This window comes from Fistularia commersonii, chromosome 16 (genome assembly GCF_037954325.1).
Source record: "Fistularia commersonii isolate RoL2024-O1a breed Wild chromosome 16, RoL_Fcom_v1.0, whole genome shotgun sequence".
NCBI classification, from domain to species: domain Eukaryota; kingdom Metazoa; phylum Chordata; class Actinopteri; order Syngnathiformes; family Fistulariidae; genus Fistularia; species Fistularia commersonii.
In genome coordinates, this window is record NC_141299.1 from 7091341 (window position 1) to 7109760 (window position 18420).

Below are 18420 nucleotides of genomic sequence, written 5' to 3' on the forward strand. Positions count from 1 at the left end.
TAAAAGCAGCAATCAGTTTGGCAACTCTCTATCACCCAAACTGTGATGCATCAATTCTTCCACAAGCCTCTTTCTCTATCTTTTCTTTACTTCTCACTCCCTGTCTGCTCATCTATCTTGTGTTGCTCATTTGCGCTGCAGTGATCAATACCGCCTACCTTAAGAGTGCCTATCTGGCAGGAACATAGACGGAGGAGATCGTCAATGGCAGTAAAGCCCAACCTCCTCATTAATTGGCTGCGGGTGTGAATAATACATGCTGACTTAAGCTTGGGTTTTATTAATAGCTTTTTGGGCAGGATTTGATTTCAGGTAAGACAGAAAATAGTATATTTAGATTAAATCAGATACTGCATGGTGAGAAACACAAATTGCTGTTATTGACTCTGGAGGTTCTCAGTCATCTATGTCAGGGTAAAATCTTGCTTTTATTGAATCTTCCTCTGGTTGTTTTGTGGCTGGTGGAGTTTTGGCATCGTACCCTCAAGTTGATTTTTAAGTGATTGTTATTTGATCATTTAGTAATTAAAAAAATGCTACGTTCTGCAATAAAGGCTGTATCCCCTGCTGCTCCCCTACATACACACAAACACAAAACACTCCAAGGCTCGTCTGATACATTGGACCAATAGAAGAGGAAGCCAGGTTTGCATTTGTTTGCAGACTATTCTGAAAAAGTCATGAGTTGACAGCCGTAACCTCCCGACCTTTTCTACCTGGTAGAGTATTCTTGAGGGGGGTTCACTTTGTTGCAAATGCTATCTGTCCAACTGGGCTTTCATGTCTTTCACTTCACGCAGTGTCCACCATTTATTCATGCAGCACCTTCACAGACTAACAATGGGCTGCTGAATTTTTCAGGTCTGTCAAGCTCCCAGAAGGAATTCTCCCTCGGTGTCTTGGCATAAAGGGGACACTGTTCTTGTATCTAATCAACTTGTTATATCAGTGTCATAGAATACACAGTAACATTTAAAATAGCAGCTCTGTCTGATACCTGATGCCAAGATGAATAGTTGATCTAAACTGCTTTACTTACAGCTAACATAAAACATGTGCGCCCACCCCCTCTTTCTTCATTACTTTTCACAGCATATGCCTCATATTCGCACTGAATGGCTAAATTAATTGAAAATCTATGCAAAATCTACACCATTGAGGTCTGTTTTAAAGTGATGCTTATGTTACGCATTTTCCTGAAGCTGCAGTGGATTGGGCACATTTTTGTTTATGAAAAATGAAACTTTTGAAAACACTTGACATTGAAGGAAAATATGGGTATTTATGATAAAAACACTCGAAAAAGTATTTGATAGATTTGATAGATAGAAGCGTTGAAACCAGGGTCATCATGAGAAGGGACATTTTGTGAAGCCACTAACATTTCATTTATTTTATTTGCCTTTATGTGGCACAGAGAACATTTTCAACCAAGAGGACAAAAATCTATCATCCATTTTAGAAATTATGGATTTACAATATTCAAGCAAAATCTAGTTCACTTAAAATCCCTAAAACAATATTCTTTCACATTAATAGACAGCAGTTGTCAAGTTTTACCTGTTAAATAATCCAATTTGTTCACTGGTAGTGGACTAATAACAGTCATCAATTATCACTAGTTAATAAAATCTTAAAAAAAAAAAAGCAAATTCTTCATTAAGATGTATTTCATTCATAATAGATGTATTCTATTTTTAACAGATACTATTTAACAGATACAACAAAACCTATTTAATTTGCAATTCAAATAAAGGATCCCATCAATGAATATGCCAATTATAGCAATATGGTCTCCAATCTCATAATTGTTTGCGATAATGATTTGACGAAATGCACAGCAAGGCTTCAAACTGTCCAGTGAACGAATATATTACAGCACACTAAAGGGAGATATGGACGGTTAAATGGACAGACAGACAGTTTTTAATATATGAGATAGAATTTTTCTATATTTATATCGACATTTGAATATGCTATGCCTCTGTTTAGATTTAAATTTGCTTTCACTTCGCCCTCAAATCTATTTCAATTTCACACTCAGCCGTTATTTTGAAAGGTTAAATGCAGACCCTTCAATAGGCTTAAATTCATGCGCACAGAATTCAGGCAAGACTGAAAGGAGTAAAAAGAGAACTCTTACCGTTCACAGTCAATGGAAGGTTGGCAGTAGACATGCTCGGGACTTGCACTCTTGAATGAGATGTGGTATCACTTTTCTTTGGGTTCTGTTTTGCAGGCATTAATAGAATCAATGGCATTGCCTCCTTTTCCTGTTCAGACAGACCTTCCTCTTTACTCTGTAATCCAATGGCATGACCCCTGAAGGAAAAATTACTGAGCTTCTTCTCAGCAATAGCATTCTTTCTACTCCCTTTGTGTTCAATGGCTTTAAGTGCTCTCAGGTCTATGCTAGATGTTTCCTCTTGTGTCTTGTTTGCTGTTCCTTCTTTAGGGACTGAGTGTTCCCTTTCAGTCTCTCTGTTCTCTGCACCTCCAGTCCAGTATCTAAAGGGTATCATCAGTGTGTTAACAAACTCACTCAGCACACTGTTACTGCTCTGCGGCTGGAGAGTAGATGGAACAACTGATGCTAAAGCTGGCATTTCTGAGGATTCATTTTGGCCACCATCTTCGTCCTCATGAGCCGAACCTCCATTGTTTTCCAGTTTCTCAAGCTCAGACAGACCCAGGGTGTTGCTGTATTTTGGATCATTCGTGTTCTGTTCTTTGCTTGTGGGTAATTGGTCCAGTTTTTCATCCCAACTGTCATCTGGCCGCAAATGGATGACTACATGCTCCTCAGAAATTTCAGACGAGTTGTTGATTCCTGCAATGGAGTGGACTCCTGCTTTGGCCAAGTTGACCAAGCCAGTCCAGGTGGAAGTTTTGGAAGAAGGGTCATTATGGCGAGTTTCATCAATGGTGGAGTCCTCCGCTGCATTTGCAGTAGAAGTCTGGTATAGCGCCATTGCCTCAGCTGCCTGGACCCTTGCTGACTGGTGGGCTGCAACACACCAGAATAACTATTTCACACAGAGAGCAAGTATTCCCTTTTAACTTGATGCATCCTCTGTTACACAAGACCTCAGCAAACCTGTATGCTTCTATTGCGGAGATCCTGTAATTCCTACTGAAACAGGAGTCAGGTTATGCCTCACTATGCATAACAGTCTAGCCACAGGTGGATTTTTCAGTATTTTGCAAATATCAACATTAGGATGTGCTGGTGATGTAATACTGATGAGCATGCAATATATTACCATGCGACTTCCATTACCCAGCTTTTGTTTTTATTAAAAAACAAGGCCTCCAATTTTAAAGAAACTCTTGTTTTTTTGCTTATTTATTTGCTTATATGTCACAGACAGACATAGTGCCAGCATTTATGTATCTTTGTTCATGCAACTGAGAGAATCATAAATAACTTTGTCTCTTTTGACAAACCGAGTCCTATTATCACAATGTTTTGGTTTACCACGCTTGAATCACTTATAATAATAAAAACATATTTACACATTGATAGATAAAGGGAAATAAGAATTTTATCATTCTATCTGCAGAAAACTACCTCCTTGTACACCTGAAAAACAATAGTTTTTTTTTAGATACAAGTAAAACAAACATGTGAAACAAACATTTATCAAACATACCGTTTTTCCTGCAGTGCAAAACAACCTCAAACATACATACCCCGGTAGCAGTAGGCATCAAAGAGGGCTGTGGTGTCTGGGAATCCAGTGCGGTTGGGGTTGTTATAGACCGTCCGCACCCCAGGATCATCTCCGCCGCAGTTCTTCCTGGGCACGTTGATAGGGTACCGGACACTGCCATCAGCCAGCCAGCCTGGATCACACTGGTCCAGACCAGCTTGCCAAGCCAAGTAGAGCTGGCCAACTGTTGCCAACTGCGCTCCCAGGGAATGGCAGTGGGTGGAAGCTGTAGCCAGATTCAGCTTTTCTGGCATTGCAGAGTGAAAGACTTCACCTGGGACAAGGAGATGGGAAGAGAGATCAGTCTAGTTTGTCAGAGATAATTGTTAACAGCCTGGGGGAATTTTAGCCTTTAGACAAAAAAATGATTTGCTCTGCTGGCTCATATTTGTAGACAGTAGGCTGTTGATTGAACAAAGAAGTATTTGTGATTCTTTTCAGTATTTATGTGTGATTTAAAAATACAATCCTTTACCTCTGTTTACTATCTATTGTCTCTTTCGACTCTGTCAATTTTGGAAGAGCAACAATTGGGGTGAAGATGATGGCACGGGAAATGAAAAGATTCACATACTATGATTTTAATGCAATACATTTTTATATTCAAAGTATGCGCTATGTAAAGACCATTTTAATACAGAAAAATAATTGGAACAAGAAATCTTGGCTGGATAGAATATGAATATGATAAAAAATTTAAATTGTAAAACATAAGTCTGACTTGAGCTTGAGTGACTTTTACCAATTAGCATGTCTGAGTTCTGTCTCTTAGTATTTAAAGCATTGGTTTTTATTTTGTCATTTATTTAAATGAGGATTTTGAATGAGCACAAACCCTTCTCACGCATTGCTCATCTAAGTAGATTACAAATGCTGTTCAGGTAACTACCAGTAACTTAGAATTACAAAAAGGACAGATGATCATTTCATATGCTCTTGCTCGCCATTAGTGAACTCTCAGCCAATGAGTATAATATGTAATGACATTTGTGATTTTACCATTGTATCATAAAAATGACCCTAATTAACTCAGGATATGAATTTCCATAGACAACCACTTATGTCAGATTAATTCCAATGTAAATGCAAAATTCAGTATGTACACTAGGGAGTCCAGGTAGGAGTGAGTACATCTATCGATCTGCTTGAACATCAAAACAAATGATAAACAAGCAAACAAATGTTTAACAAATGTTAAAGACTGTTAGAAGTGTCTTGACGCAAGGATATGATGTGTAAATCTGAGAAACGCAAAAATGGCTGTGATTTAATGGTTAATCTTGTAAACTAGCATAAAATCTTCATGAAATTGCAGACACGTTTTTCTTTCTATACAGGTCACTATCATCTCATACAAACATTTCAAGCTCTATCATATCTTCTTTTTGTTTGTTGTGTAGTTTCTCTCCAATAGCTCTAGAAATAGTTATTGAAGTTAAAGCATGAAAAGTGAAAGACTTATCTGCTCATAGGGGACACTTCTGTCAGGATGGAAAATCAGAGAACATTCTTTGATGGTAAAATTGCGAAAACAATTTTTGAGAAGATAGTATGTGACAGTCAGTGTTAATATTTGTCCCCCTTTCATTCTGAAACTGACTACACTTTCGGTCCCACTGACTCCCACTGCTAACAGTGAATTACGTCTTTGTTAAAGCGTTCTTGCAGTGTGACGAAACTAAAATGTTAGTTTACATCTTCTAGCTCTTACCTTGAAGCTGCTTAGCAAAGCAGTAGACATCAAATAGCTCATCAGGAAGCCTATTGCCATAGTTACGGACTCCAGGTGAGTCTTCACGATCGCCATAGCAACCAGGCCGAGGTGACTGGATGGGATACCTATGGGGAAACCAAGAAGAAGCGACACAGTGAGAATTACATTACTAAAGCTCAGTGATGAAAAAGATAAATGCAGCTCCTTAAGGACAGGACTAGCTTTGAAATCACACCACACTTTAACATCTTCTGACCTCCATACAGCAATCTAAAATACATGTCCTTCCCAAGAAGATCAATTTTTCCACGAACACATGGAGCGTACTGGATGGCATCTGCATAATAGTAACTAAAAATCATCTAAGATGCAGTGTCTGTTAATTATTTAGGCTTTATTGAGTATTGACCTTGCAATTTTTCTATTGATTCAATATGTGTAAAATGCGGCGGCAGAAAGAATTCCAGCAATGCAAAGGCAAGAGGAAATGCATAGAAAGGTGGGGCGGGAAGTCAAAAAAAGTCAAAAGAACAAGAAAATCCTTTGGTGGTTCAGCATGTCCAGGCAGCTGTGAAAACAAAGATCTATATTCAGTCTCCAGCTGAGCTATTATTCAATGAGAACATTGATTCTGACAGCACTACAGCAGAAGCAAAGAGGGTGATTAAAAGCTTACGCTGGGCATACAGGGACTATCATGCTGAAGTATGATGAAAAGATGTGCAAATGAAAAACACACACACACACACACACACACGCACACACACACACACATAAACATACCCACACGATCAGGTGTCACACTTCATCACATCAACCAAAAAAACCTAGGGATTTTTCTTCAAGAGCTGCCATCATTTCATTTTCCTTATCCTCCCAACCTTGGAATTGGCTGATATCTCTATTTGTCCATAGTATGAATACTTTTCCTTGTGGCCAAGTAAGTAGTTCCGAAGCAGAAACAGCAGGAGTGAATTGGAATAAAAGAGGAAGTAGTACTATTGAGAAGTTGTGGAAAAACTGTCAGGATGACAACAGTTATTGTGCTCTGCTGTTGAATCCTTAGCAAACTAAATTAAAATGCAGATATAGAGAGGAGTTGGGAGACAAGCACTGACTGGTCATGTAAAGGGAGCCATAATGAAAGATGGCAGGCTGAAACACACATGGTCTGAAGGACAACTCAAAGGGAGGAAATTAGTTAACTGTATTTTCTTTGTGAAAACAAGCAACTGGAAGCAACTGCTATTATATTCAAAAATAAGATAAAATAGATAAATCAATAATGAATAAAGTTAACTTGCACAATTCTTTCTAATTCATTAAGTTTGATGTAATAAACATATTTCTTTCATAGATGGTAACATCCACTTATAGTGACATAAATAGATCTTTTGTTTTTGATGACGGACCCATTTTTTGAACTAACCAATAAGTTGAAATTACTGACTTATTTTAAGTCTTGAAAATTAATCCTTTTGGGAGTTATTTAAGGTTTTATGTGGTACATACTGTACATATGTAGTGACAATGAATGAGAATGTAAATGTTGATCAAATAAGCCTTGATTGTATCATTTGTTCACTTGTCATCTGGTATTTCTCTAAATTCCCTCTGGGATCAATAAAGTATTTCTAATTATGATTAACTACAGATTTGCATAATTTTCATATCGTTTCATTCACTCATTCATTAGCGATGCTTTTTATCCTGCAAACAGGGATCCTACAAAGAAACAAAGACAACATGCAAACATTCCCCTCTCAGCAACCTCCTCTCTGAGAGTTGAGAGCATTCACCACTGTTCCACAGTCCCGCCCACATTTTTTTCTACATTTGTCTATTATGAGTAGTAACCGGTTATAAATAGTATCACAATTGAGAATTTCAGAAAAAGTTGGTATGAATGATAGCATTACACATATTGAATTGTATCAAATTAACAGAAAATTGAAGTAAGGCTGCTTGAACAAGAAGATCAATGAAAATCTTACCGCACAGTCTGGTCAGAGAGCCATCCAGCATCACAGTTGTCGTAGCCATCAGCGAAGGTGGACTGCAGCTGACCCGGTGTTGCGATGACTGCTGAATTTTCCAAGCATACTCTCTTGGCATCAGCAAAGGACAGGCCGTAGCGGTCATGAGGAGCGCGGTAATGAAATACCACACCTGAGGCAAAGAGATAAGGGAGGTGATGAGATGCAGGGACGCTGCTTGAGACAATAAGCCCATGACTTTGTGTCCCGACACCATAGGGTCGCAGAGATATTTGTGAACTGCAACCTTGGACCATTACAACTTCAGAATGTGCATGTTTAATGACACACAAATAAAGGCCCCTCAAACATAATCATGTAGTGACATAGTTGCATCTTTTCAGGAGGTACCAGAGTTCAGCCACCATACATGAGTCTCATTCCAGATAGCGGGTTGGCTTATCATCCCAGAAAGCCCATGTTGCTTATGACACACAGGGGTGATGCTTGTATACACATAATGTCACCCTGTTGCATTTTACCTCGGTCCAACCATTGTGGAAGGAGACAAAGAAGAAAAACACAGAAACAAAGGTAGAGATTTGCTGCATCGAACCACTGAGACAGAGAGAGGAGTAGAGGGGGTTCGCAATTTAACAAAGTCAGTCTTAACAGAGAGGTTGAAAAAAGTGAACTGAAACCTTAGTGTGGCACGATTCCCTGAGCTGTGAAAGAAGCATATATTCTACTTAAAAGGGAAAGAAATAGCTACAGAAGTATCCACCGATGGTACCTCTCCTCTATTCTTAACCCACCATTCACATAGAGCCACTTCCCTAAGGAGTATCCAGTGACAAGAAAGCCAGTGGGTGTCTGGCTACTGACACAGGCCCTTTATCTTTGCTAGCTTTGTCAGGGAGAGTGAGATTCCTGTGAGATAGAGGACTGTGGAGCAATTTGAATATTTGTACTTCAGGCTATGGGCACAGATAGCATGATGGCCTGTGTGTGTGACAAGAACGCTCCCCATTAGTCTCATATTGGTCATAGAATTATGTTGTGGGAAGCCTTTTTCTGCTATTTCCCAATGTGGCATGTCATCAAAAAGATATACTATACTATCTCACTGGGTTTACTTAATGCAGCCTCAGGGCAGCACTGGCCCGTGTCTCCCCAAGCGAGCCTTGGGGGGGCACGGAGCAGTGTCTCCCTGAGCCGGTCCCAAGCCCAGATAAATGCAGAGGGTTGCGTCAGGAAGGGCATCTGGCGTAAAACTTTGCCAAAACCAAACATGCGAGTCAACCATAACCATAACATAACGGATCGGTCGAGGACCGGGTTAACAATGACCGCCATTGATACTGATGACCTACAGGGTACCAGTGGAAATTGGGCTACTGTGGGTCAAAGAACAAGAACAGGAAGAAGAGGAGGAGGGTATGTTTGGAAGCAAAGAGAGAGGAGGAAAGGAAAACGCCAGGGACTGAGAGTAGGGACTTTGAATATCGGGACTATGACAGGAAAAGGTAGAAATTGGTCAACATGATGCAGAGAAAGAAGATGATATACTGTGTGTCCAGGAGACCAGGTGGAAAGGTAGTAAGGCTAGAATCTTAGGAGCAGGTTCTCAGTTGTACTATTATGGTAATGACAAGAAGAGAAATGGAGTAGGAGTTATCTTGAAGGAGGAGTTTGTTAGGAACCTTCGAGAGGTGTAAAGAATATCAGATAGACTTAAGAGTCTGAAACTGGAAATTGAAGGTGTGATGCTCAATGTTGTTAATGGATATGCCCCACCGGTGGGATGTGAATTTGAAGAGAAGGAGAAGTTCTGGAATTAGTTAGAAGAAGTGATGCAGAATATTTCAAGAAATGAGAGAGTGGTAATTGGTGCAGACTTCAATGGACATGTCGGTGAAGGCAATAGAGGGGATGAAGAAGTGATGGGCAGATTTGGTATACAGGATAGGAATGTAGAGGGACAGATGGCGGTAGATGTTGCAAAAAGGATGGAAATGGCTGTAGGGAACACCTTTTTTCAGAAAAAAAAACAGGAACATAGGGTAACTTATAAGAGCGGAGGTAGGAGCATGCAGGTAGACTACATCTTGTATAGACGAGGTAACCTGAAAGAAATCAGTGACTGCAAAGTAGTTGTAGGTGAGAGTGTAGCCAGACAGCATAGGATGGTGGTTTATAGGATGACTCTAGTGACAAGAAAAATGAAGAGGACAAAGGCAGAGCAGAGGACAAAGTGGTGGAAGCTGAAAGGAGAGGAGAGTTGGTTTTCAGGGAGGAGTTGAGAAGGGTTTGGGTGGTCAGGGAGAGCTTCCAGATGATTGGGCAACAACAGCTAGTGTTATCAGGGAGACAGGTAGAAGAGTACTTGGTAATCATCTGGAAGGAAAGTAGATAAGGAGACTTGGTGGTGGAATGAGGACGTGCAGGAGTATATACAGAGAAAGTGGTTAGCAAAGAAGAAGTGGGATACCGAGAGGACTGAAGAGAACGGACAGGAGTGCAAGGAGATACAACGTAAGGTAAAAATAGAGGTAGCAAAGGCAAAACAAAGGGCGCATGATGACTTGTATGCTTGGTTGGATAGTAAGGAGGGTGAGAATGATCTATACAGGTTGGCAAAACAGAGCGATAAAGATGGAAAGGATGTACAGCAGGTCCGGGTGATTAAGCATAGAGAGGGACATGCATTGACAGATGGTAGAAGAGTGATGGGAAGATGGAAAGAGTTCTTTGAAGAGCTGATGAACATGGAAAATGAAAGAGAGGCAAGGGTAGAAGAAGTGACTATTATAGACCACAAAGTAGCAGAGATTAGTAAAAGTGAAGGAAGTGAGGAAGGCACTGAACAGGATGAAGATTAAAAAGGCAGTTGGTCCTGATGATATACCCAAGGAGGTGTGGAAGTGTCTAGGAGAGGTAGCGGTAGATTTTCTGACTCGATTATTCAACAGGATCTTAGAGAGTGAGACGATGCCTGAGGAATGGAGACGAAGTGTGATGGTGCCTATTTTTAAGAATAAAGGGGATGTGCAGAATTGCTGCAACGATAGAGGGATAAAGTTGATGAGCCATACAATGAAGTTATGGGAAAGAGTAGTGGAAACTAGACTGAGAGCAGAAGTCAGCATTTGTGAACAGCAGTATGGCTTCATGCCAAGACAGAGTACTTCAGATGCATTATATGCGTTGAGAATGCTCATACAGAAGTGCAGAGAAAGCCAGAGGGAGCTGCATTGTGAAATATGCTAGAAAATATGCTAGAAAAACCATATGACAGGGTGCCAAGTGAGGAACTCTGATATTGTCTGAGGAAGTCTGGTGTGGCAGAGAAGTATGTTAGACTGGTCCAGGACATGTACGCTAGCTTTGAGACAGTGGTGCGGTGTGCTGTAGGGATAACAGAGAAGTTCGAGGTGGAGATGGGACTCCATCAGGGATCAGCTCTGAGCCCCTTCTTGTTTGCAGTGGTGATGGGCAGGCTGACAAATCTAGAGGTGGAGGTATGCGCTGGAAAGGAGAGCAATGAAGGTTGGTCGTAGCAAGATAGCGTATATGTGTGCGAATAAGAGGAACCTGGGTGGAACGGTGAGGCTACAGGGAGTGGAGATCAAGAAGTTGGAGGATTTCAATTACTTTGGGTCAACAGTCCAGAGCAGCGAAGAGTGTGTCAAAGAGGTGAAGCAGGTTGGAATAAGTGGAGCAAAGTGTCAGGGGTACTATGCGATAGAAGACTATCAGCCAGAATGAAAGGAAAGGTGTGCAAGACAGTGGTGGACCAGTGATGCTGTATGGAATAGAAACAGTTACAATGATGAAAGGATAGGAGGCAGAGCTAGAGGTCGCAAAGATGAAGATGCTAAGGTTCTCTTTGGGAATGACAAAGGTGGATAGGATCAGGAATGAGTCTATCAGAGGAACAGCACATGTTAGATGTTTTGAAGAGAAGGTCAGAGAAGCCAGACTGAGATGGTTCATTCACGTGCAAAGGAGGTATAGAGATTATATTGGTAGACGTATGCTGAAATTGGAGCTGCCAGGCAGGAGGTCTAGAGGAAGACCAAAGAGAAGATTTACGGACATAATGAGACAGGATATGAAGGTAGTTCTTGTGAGAGAGGAGGATACAGGGAGTAGGGTTAGATGGAGAAAGTTGATTCGCTGTGACGACCCCTAAAGGGAAAAGCCGAAAAGAAAAAGAAGAAGAATCTCACTGGGTTTACTTGCACGGAAGAGAGAAATAAGTTTCTATTTTGTTTTGGAACCCCAGTTAAAGTCCACAGGAAGTTTAAATACCTGATACCTCCTACGGCTATTTCCATACTGTTTCATACATCTCCACATTCTCCAGAGAGATCATCCAGGGACCATCTGTGCGTATACTGAAAACTTTATGACTGTATGCCCTCATTGTTGAACTGCTGAGCAGTGTCCTTTGGTAGCCTTGCCTGAAAAGCTCAGTTGTGTTGTTACATACGAAATTAAACATCTCCTTCAGATGGGAAATTGATCTCGCAGCTTTGTGGACAGACCATAAACTACAGCCAATCACCTTTGAAAGAAAATAAAATCATGGGAAAATTTAATGAAAAAGGCATTAATATCCATACCTCCAGATGGCTGTTTTTTAAATATAAACAATGGAAGATATGGATAGCGCTATCAGTAATCTTTGGTTTCTTTTGAATTTGTACACAACTATTTACCTATCAGTAAACATAAACGAGGCATAGTGGCTTGATCTTCTAGGGGATATATCTTTAAAATTGAAATATTCACATCTATTAGTTACAAAGCAGCATTGTCATATACTGAGTCATCTTACTGCAACCAGAGGAATACAAGTCTTACATTCACTCTTAAGCCCCTGACGCTTCAGGCGGATGGTCAGACATCAGGCTGTCACTGAGCCTCCGTGGCCCTACTCTTTTCAAAGTGCCTCGCAAATTGGCTCTAGTGGGCACTTGTCAGCTTTTCTGTTTGATTGAGCGTATTGAATTGGCAGTGGAGGTTATTGGTCAAAATAAAAAAAAAAACATATATATATATATATATATATATATATATGATTTTATTCCTCTTCATTGTGTCGACCCCTGAAGGGAAAAGCCGAAAGAAGAAGAAGACATAATTTTATTCCTCTGTTTAATGTTTAACAATGGATTGTTTGCTCTATTTCCATTGTGGTTTGTCTCTACCTTCACACAATAAAAAAACAGAAAAAAAGATGATGTCCAAAACTTTCGCAAAGACTTTTGTCCTCTAAATCAGTTAATGTGGGGCAGTTATACTTCACCACAGACAGCAGTGACACAAGTAATCAATAGCTCATTGTTGTAATTGATAAGATACAGCCAATTTACCGGTCAATATGTGTGAGGAGAAAGAAAAAAGATAGGGATGACACAGAGCAGGAAAGAGAGTATTCCCAGAGCCACTAATGGAGAGACAGCATGGGAACAAGATCATTATGACCTGGACACACAAATTATTTTCTTGAAAGAGCAGTGTACATTAATATGAGACTGATAAACTGTAGCTGAGCAATAGGGATATCTAATAATTAATATATTAAGTATTCAGAATTAGTGTTGGGATGATTGTGTATTCCATGTTACGTGACTATCAATTAAAACTAAATCTTTGAGATGGCAACTCCTGATTGGCTATTAAATTGGTTTCTTTCAAAAGAAACAGTGTTTTCATACTGATTCGCAAACAGGAAGAATACAAAATGGCTGGGTGCATTTCTCACTGGCTGAAAAAAGCATTTGTGAAAAGCGATGAGTTACCCCCTTTTATGGAGGACAACAGAAAGCATCCTTGCCTAAATGAAAAATGTTCATTAAGATGTAGTGTCCTTCACACTCATATAAGGTAAGATAAGATGTCTATCTTATCTTATCTTATCTTATCTTATCTTATCTTATCTTATCTATCTTATCAATCTTATCTTATCTTATCTTATCTTATCATTTGTACTTTAAGCATTCAGAATTAGTGTTAGGATGGTTGTGGTCTTCTGTGTAGCTTGACTCTCAATTAAGACTAAATCCTTGAGATGGCTACTCCTGGTTGGCTATTTAATTGGTGTCTATCAGAAGAAATAGTGTTCTCAAACAGTGTTAACAGATTGGCAAAAAGGGAGAATACAAAGTGGTGGGAGCATTTCTCACTAACTATAAAAGGCATTTGTTAAAAAAGACAAGTTAACCGTGTTTATGGAGAACACCAGAAAGCATCCTCATCTAAATGGAAAATTTGAAAAAGATGTAGTGCCCTCGACCAGAACACATATTTCAATCATTCATAAAAATATGTCTTTTGACATGTGAAGTGAATGACACTTAATTCCTAGAAGACACAGCATTTCCAATTGAGCACTTAGTGAACAATTTGCTCTCCAGTTGGACATTACATGTACGTGTACGTGTATGTGTATGTGTATGTGTGTGCATTTGGAAAAATCACAATTGCTAAATGACCAGGCGGGATTATGTCAGATCTGTAGCTCTTGTAGCATTTTTGTGGTCTGCAGTAATCTGATGATTAAGGGTACCTCAGTCATCTGCTCATTGGGCAAAGTATGGCCTATGTTGTGCAACAAAACAAAACAGCTCCAGTCGCTTATTATGCTGGAAACATTAATACTGCACATGACAGTAAGATGTCAGAACACCCAGTGGATCACAGTTTGTTTTTTATGGATCTGTATAGCGAGAGGCTGATCAGGGTACCTATTTGTATCCCTGGTCATCAATAAACACACTTCAAATGGACTCTTGAGTATCAGCAATGGAACAGGGAGCAATGAATCAACCAAGATCTGATAACAATTTGTTTTCGATCATTGTGAGAATATATGGCTACAGAACGCACAATGGGAAGAATGCCAGTTCACCAAAGCAGTGTGATGCTCTGGACTGCTGGCAAACATTGGGTTGGGCCATTCATGAGAATGAAACTACAAGATTTTTACAACTATATCAACCTATCGAAACATTTTGCAGAACAAAAATATTTCTTTCTTGAAAACGTATTGCAAATACACCGCATGAGAATAGAATAGAATAGAATAGAATAGAATAGAATAGAATAGAATAGAATACATTACATTTAAGGTGTTCACTCATTTCCCCCGTCTCCTAATGTTACACAATGTTACATATGGGGTTTTGAAGTTTTGGCTGAAGTTTGCACACATTCACATTTGTTTCAGTGCCAGAGACTTTTTGGAGGTTGCCTGGATTTGTCTCAGTGATAAGATGTTTTATATCTATTGCAGGCATCAGCATAGCATACAGCAGGTAGTGACCAAGTAAAATGGTGGTACTGGTCTTAACAAAATAGACATGGCTTTGTGTGGTACAATGTGCAGAGGTAATGATTCATGTGATTCCCTGTACTAAGGATTAAGCTAATAGCTTATGACCCAAAACAGTGTTTGACCTGGAAACAATCCGAGGATTGGCTATAATGCTCACGGTGACACAATAATTACAGCCATAATATAGTGAGCTTCCAGCAGGTAGTGTAGTAATTCCGAAAATATGGTCGTCCTGGAAACAGATAATTCAATGACGTCTTTTTCAATTTAGTAATAACACAGGGAGACATACTTGGAACTCTGTGTAGCATATAATACTCAGTTCCATTAGGTTTTCACTGCATGAACACCTAGGAAGCCCAAGTCAATGATGATTAACATATTCAAGTTCCCTCGCTTTTTCCCCTACACATTTTGTACTGACAGGAAACCGCCCTGAGTGTAATGGCTGTATCAGCTCAACATGGAAAACAGGGCCATTATTATGCATAGCGGCAGATCTTAAGCGAAGCAGCAGCTCACACCAAAAGTATAGTTTCATTCTCTCATACAATAACTTGTGTAAGTAAGTGCAGGAAAATTGAATGACGGCTTGCATAAGCAAAGTCAAACTAGATGATGGTTCAAGGATATTATTTGACAGGTTTTACTGATTCAAATAGCTATTTCTGTCAGTGAATGGACACATTCATACATGTTCTGGCTCCCTTTCTCTTTTTCATTATTTCAACAATATTTTGCTTTAGTTCACACCTGGCAGATTTGGAAAAAATACCCTGTAACAAGTTGTTCATTATAATACGTACCTACTCAAAATTAATGAGTAGGTATAATAAACTATTACAAATAAAGAACTACTTGATAAATGAAACAGCTATTGTCTTTTTTATTGTTCAGGTTAGGTGAGCAAGAGACAGAACACCACACAATTGTGCGATGATTTGTGGTTGGGTTTGTGTAGACATATTTTAAGATGTGGTTTATGGAATATCTATCTATCTATCTATCTATCTAGATAGATAGATTTAGATATATGTCAATACAGTATCTTTCATAAGAGTCAACATGGTTGTTGTCAAATAATGTTTTTTTTTTCTTTCTTTTATTCTAGAAAGGCTATAGACCTTAGTAGCATGGAAAAAAAATTATTTACACATGGCTGTACCCATCTATGAAATGACAGCTGTTGAAAAAAGGTCCGTAACTCACATATTCCCTTCTAACTACTGCTCCTGAAATGTGAAATGGGATGCATCCAGACAGCATTCATCAGCACTACAAATGTAATTGCTCTAATGATCTGGGAGTGGAATTTGGTGATGTTTGGTTCTCACAAACAATTACTGGGACAAGATATAAAGAGGCAGTTTGCAGGTGTTTAACCAGCTTTGTATCATCACAGTGTGGTGAGGGAATTGTATGCAAATGGATAAGGTTTGACTTCCCTCTATATTGTATGCAACTACAGCTTTCTCCTCATTATCTGCCTAAAGTAAGCTTGGCTGTTGTTTGTACCAGATATTATACTCCTTTAGGGTTTTGTTTACTCTGTCAACATAACAGAGATTAGGAGTTGGCCTGCATCAAAATTAAATGAGCCTGTCCACTCACAGACGACACAGATATCTGAGCACAGGGGCAATGGTGTTTTGACTAATAACCTGGTACATTCTTTTTCTTGTCCGTCTTGTTTTTTTCTGCAAAAGCACCTACTGTGTAGTAAAATGCTACAGCCCTTTTTCTGTTACTCATTTAATCTAGCACAATGAAAAAACATCTTTCTACAACTATATGCTTTTGTGTGTTTTGTTGAGATGTGAGCCAACATAGTAAACCTCAATGACTTCCAGTTAATCTATTTTTATTGAGTCCGGTAAAAAGCTGAATGTTTGTTTTAGCATCATTGTTTATACAATGCACATCAGCATAAACAATGTTAGTACAAAGCTAAGTTTGCACAAATCTCATTTGACTGACAGTGACGGCCCTCCAGGAATGGATGCAAGATTAACCATAGCTTTCAAACATCCCTTCTGTGGTCTTTTATTAATATTAATTACGTCTCGGGATGTGCAAAACCTGTTGGCACAAACAGATGACATATCCAACCTGATTCTCTCTGCGGCAAGTTTGCACTTAACAGTTTAAAACAACTTTCTCTGCAAGCAAAAGCTAGAGGATGAATTTCGGTCAATGGGTTTCATCTTGATTACTCTCATCCTCAACTGTTTATCTGCATGCAGGGAAAGACTTACTCCATTGTGATTGATAAATATCACCAAGACTACAAATAGATGGCAAATTGAAATGCTTTTTTTTAACCACCATCCTTATCCTTTGCCCGCAGATTCTTTCCTGCAGAATTTGTTTATATGGTATGGATTATATCTCTACAATCACTAGAATTTTCAGTGGTTTCCTTGAGTTTAAAGTCTGTGTTGTTACCTGTGACTTCCAGTGGAACAGTGTCCTGCTCATCGTTGATCCCAATAACAACCTCACAGCGATACAGACCAGAGTCGCTGGAACGAAGCCCAGTCAAAGTGAGACTGGCATTGTATCGGTTCTCATTGTAACCTTGAAGCATTACACGACCTTGGAACGCTTTCTTCACCTGGAAAAGGAGGAAATATGGGATGGTGAATTGTTGAGAAGTATTGTAGTGGTGATGAGAATGAGAAATAATTAAGGGAATGGCTGTTAAAGAGCAAGGCAAAAAGTGAAATGAATAATGTAGGAAACCAGAAAGGGGTGACAGGGGGCAGGGACAGATGTAGTGAAGCGTTCATTGGGTGATTGCAAGGAATAATGAGGCAAGGGGGTCTTATAGTTGTAAGAAGATGCACAACATAATTGCTGTCAGTTCAACCTAAGATACAAACAGCACAGCTATACAATTTCCTAAAATTCTTTACACAAACATTCAACATTCATACCTTAACCACATTGTCTTTGGCTACCAGGACTGACTGTTCCTTCTGGAGGCCATCTGAGCCTCTTTGGCCCCAAACCTTGGTCCATTTGATCCTTGGGGGCTCATGGGATGATCCTGCCCCAGAGCGGAGGGTGAAGAGGCATGGGAGCAGAACACTTTTGGACAGCTCCTCACTAATGGTCTGGTGTGTCACCTTCCGCATATTCACCACAGTGTCTCCATTTGTAGTACCTGTAGAGGAGAGAAAAGGAGAGGAGAGGAGAGGAGAGGAGAGGAGAGGAGAGGAGAGGAGAGGAGAGGAGAGGAGAGGAGAGGAGAGGAGAGTCATTAGTAGACATTGATCTAGTGCACCATTATTGTGCCCAATCAGTGGGAGGCAGTGTTAAATTGTAAAGAGAGGCACCCTAAACAGGGATATACCCTATGGGATCAATATAATCACAACTACCACACATTCAAATGTTATCTTCACTTATCTTCTGTTAAAATTGCAACATTGGCTTGTTTTACTGTTGAATGCAACTTCTGTAAAAACTCATCTGAGTCACTGCATTCATTATTATTACACTCCAATCCTCTGTCACCTTGTCCGGTAAAAAAAGGTGCCTCATTTACATCACAGAGGAAAAATATGAATTCTATCCTCTCAGTAATACAGGTTATCACGGTGGAGTTATCTACTTCTGTTTATCCAGTGTGCATAAGGTGGTAATGAGTTTCACATGTCTTAACCTTCA

At 39.6% G+C, this 18420-nt stretch overlaps 1 protein-coding gene across 1 annotated transcript in view; it reads right to left on the minus strand.

Annotated features, from left to right (window-relative positions):
* ncanb (neurocan b) overlaps window positions 1-18420 on the minus strand; it is a 146500-nt gene that overhangs the window by 77726 nt on the left and 50354 nt on the right. Inside the window, exons 3-8 of the mRNA XM_086161441.1 lie at window positions 17685-17914; window positions 17194-17362; window positions 7422-7596; window positions 5425-5552; window positions 3694-3987; window positions 2144-3007 (exon numbers count right to left, since the gene is read on the minus strand). Of these exons, the coding sequence (XP_086017567.1) occupies window positions 2144-3007; window positions 3694-3987; window positions 5425-5552; window positions 7422-7596; window positions 17194-17362; window positions 17685-17914 (1860 nt within the window). The remainder of the gene's footprint in view (window positions 1-2143; window positions 3008-3693; window positions 3988-5424; window positions 5553-7421; window positions 7597-17193; window positions 17363-17684; window positions 17915-18420) is intronic.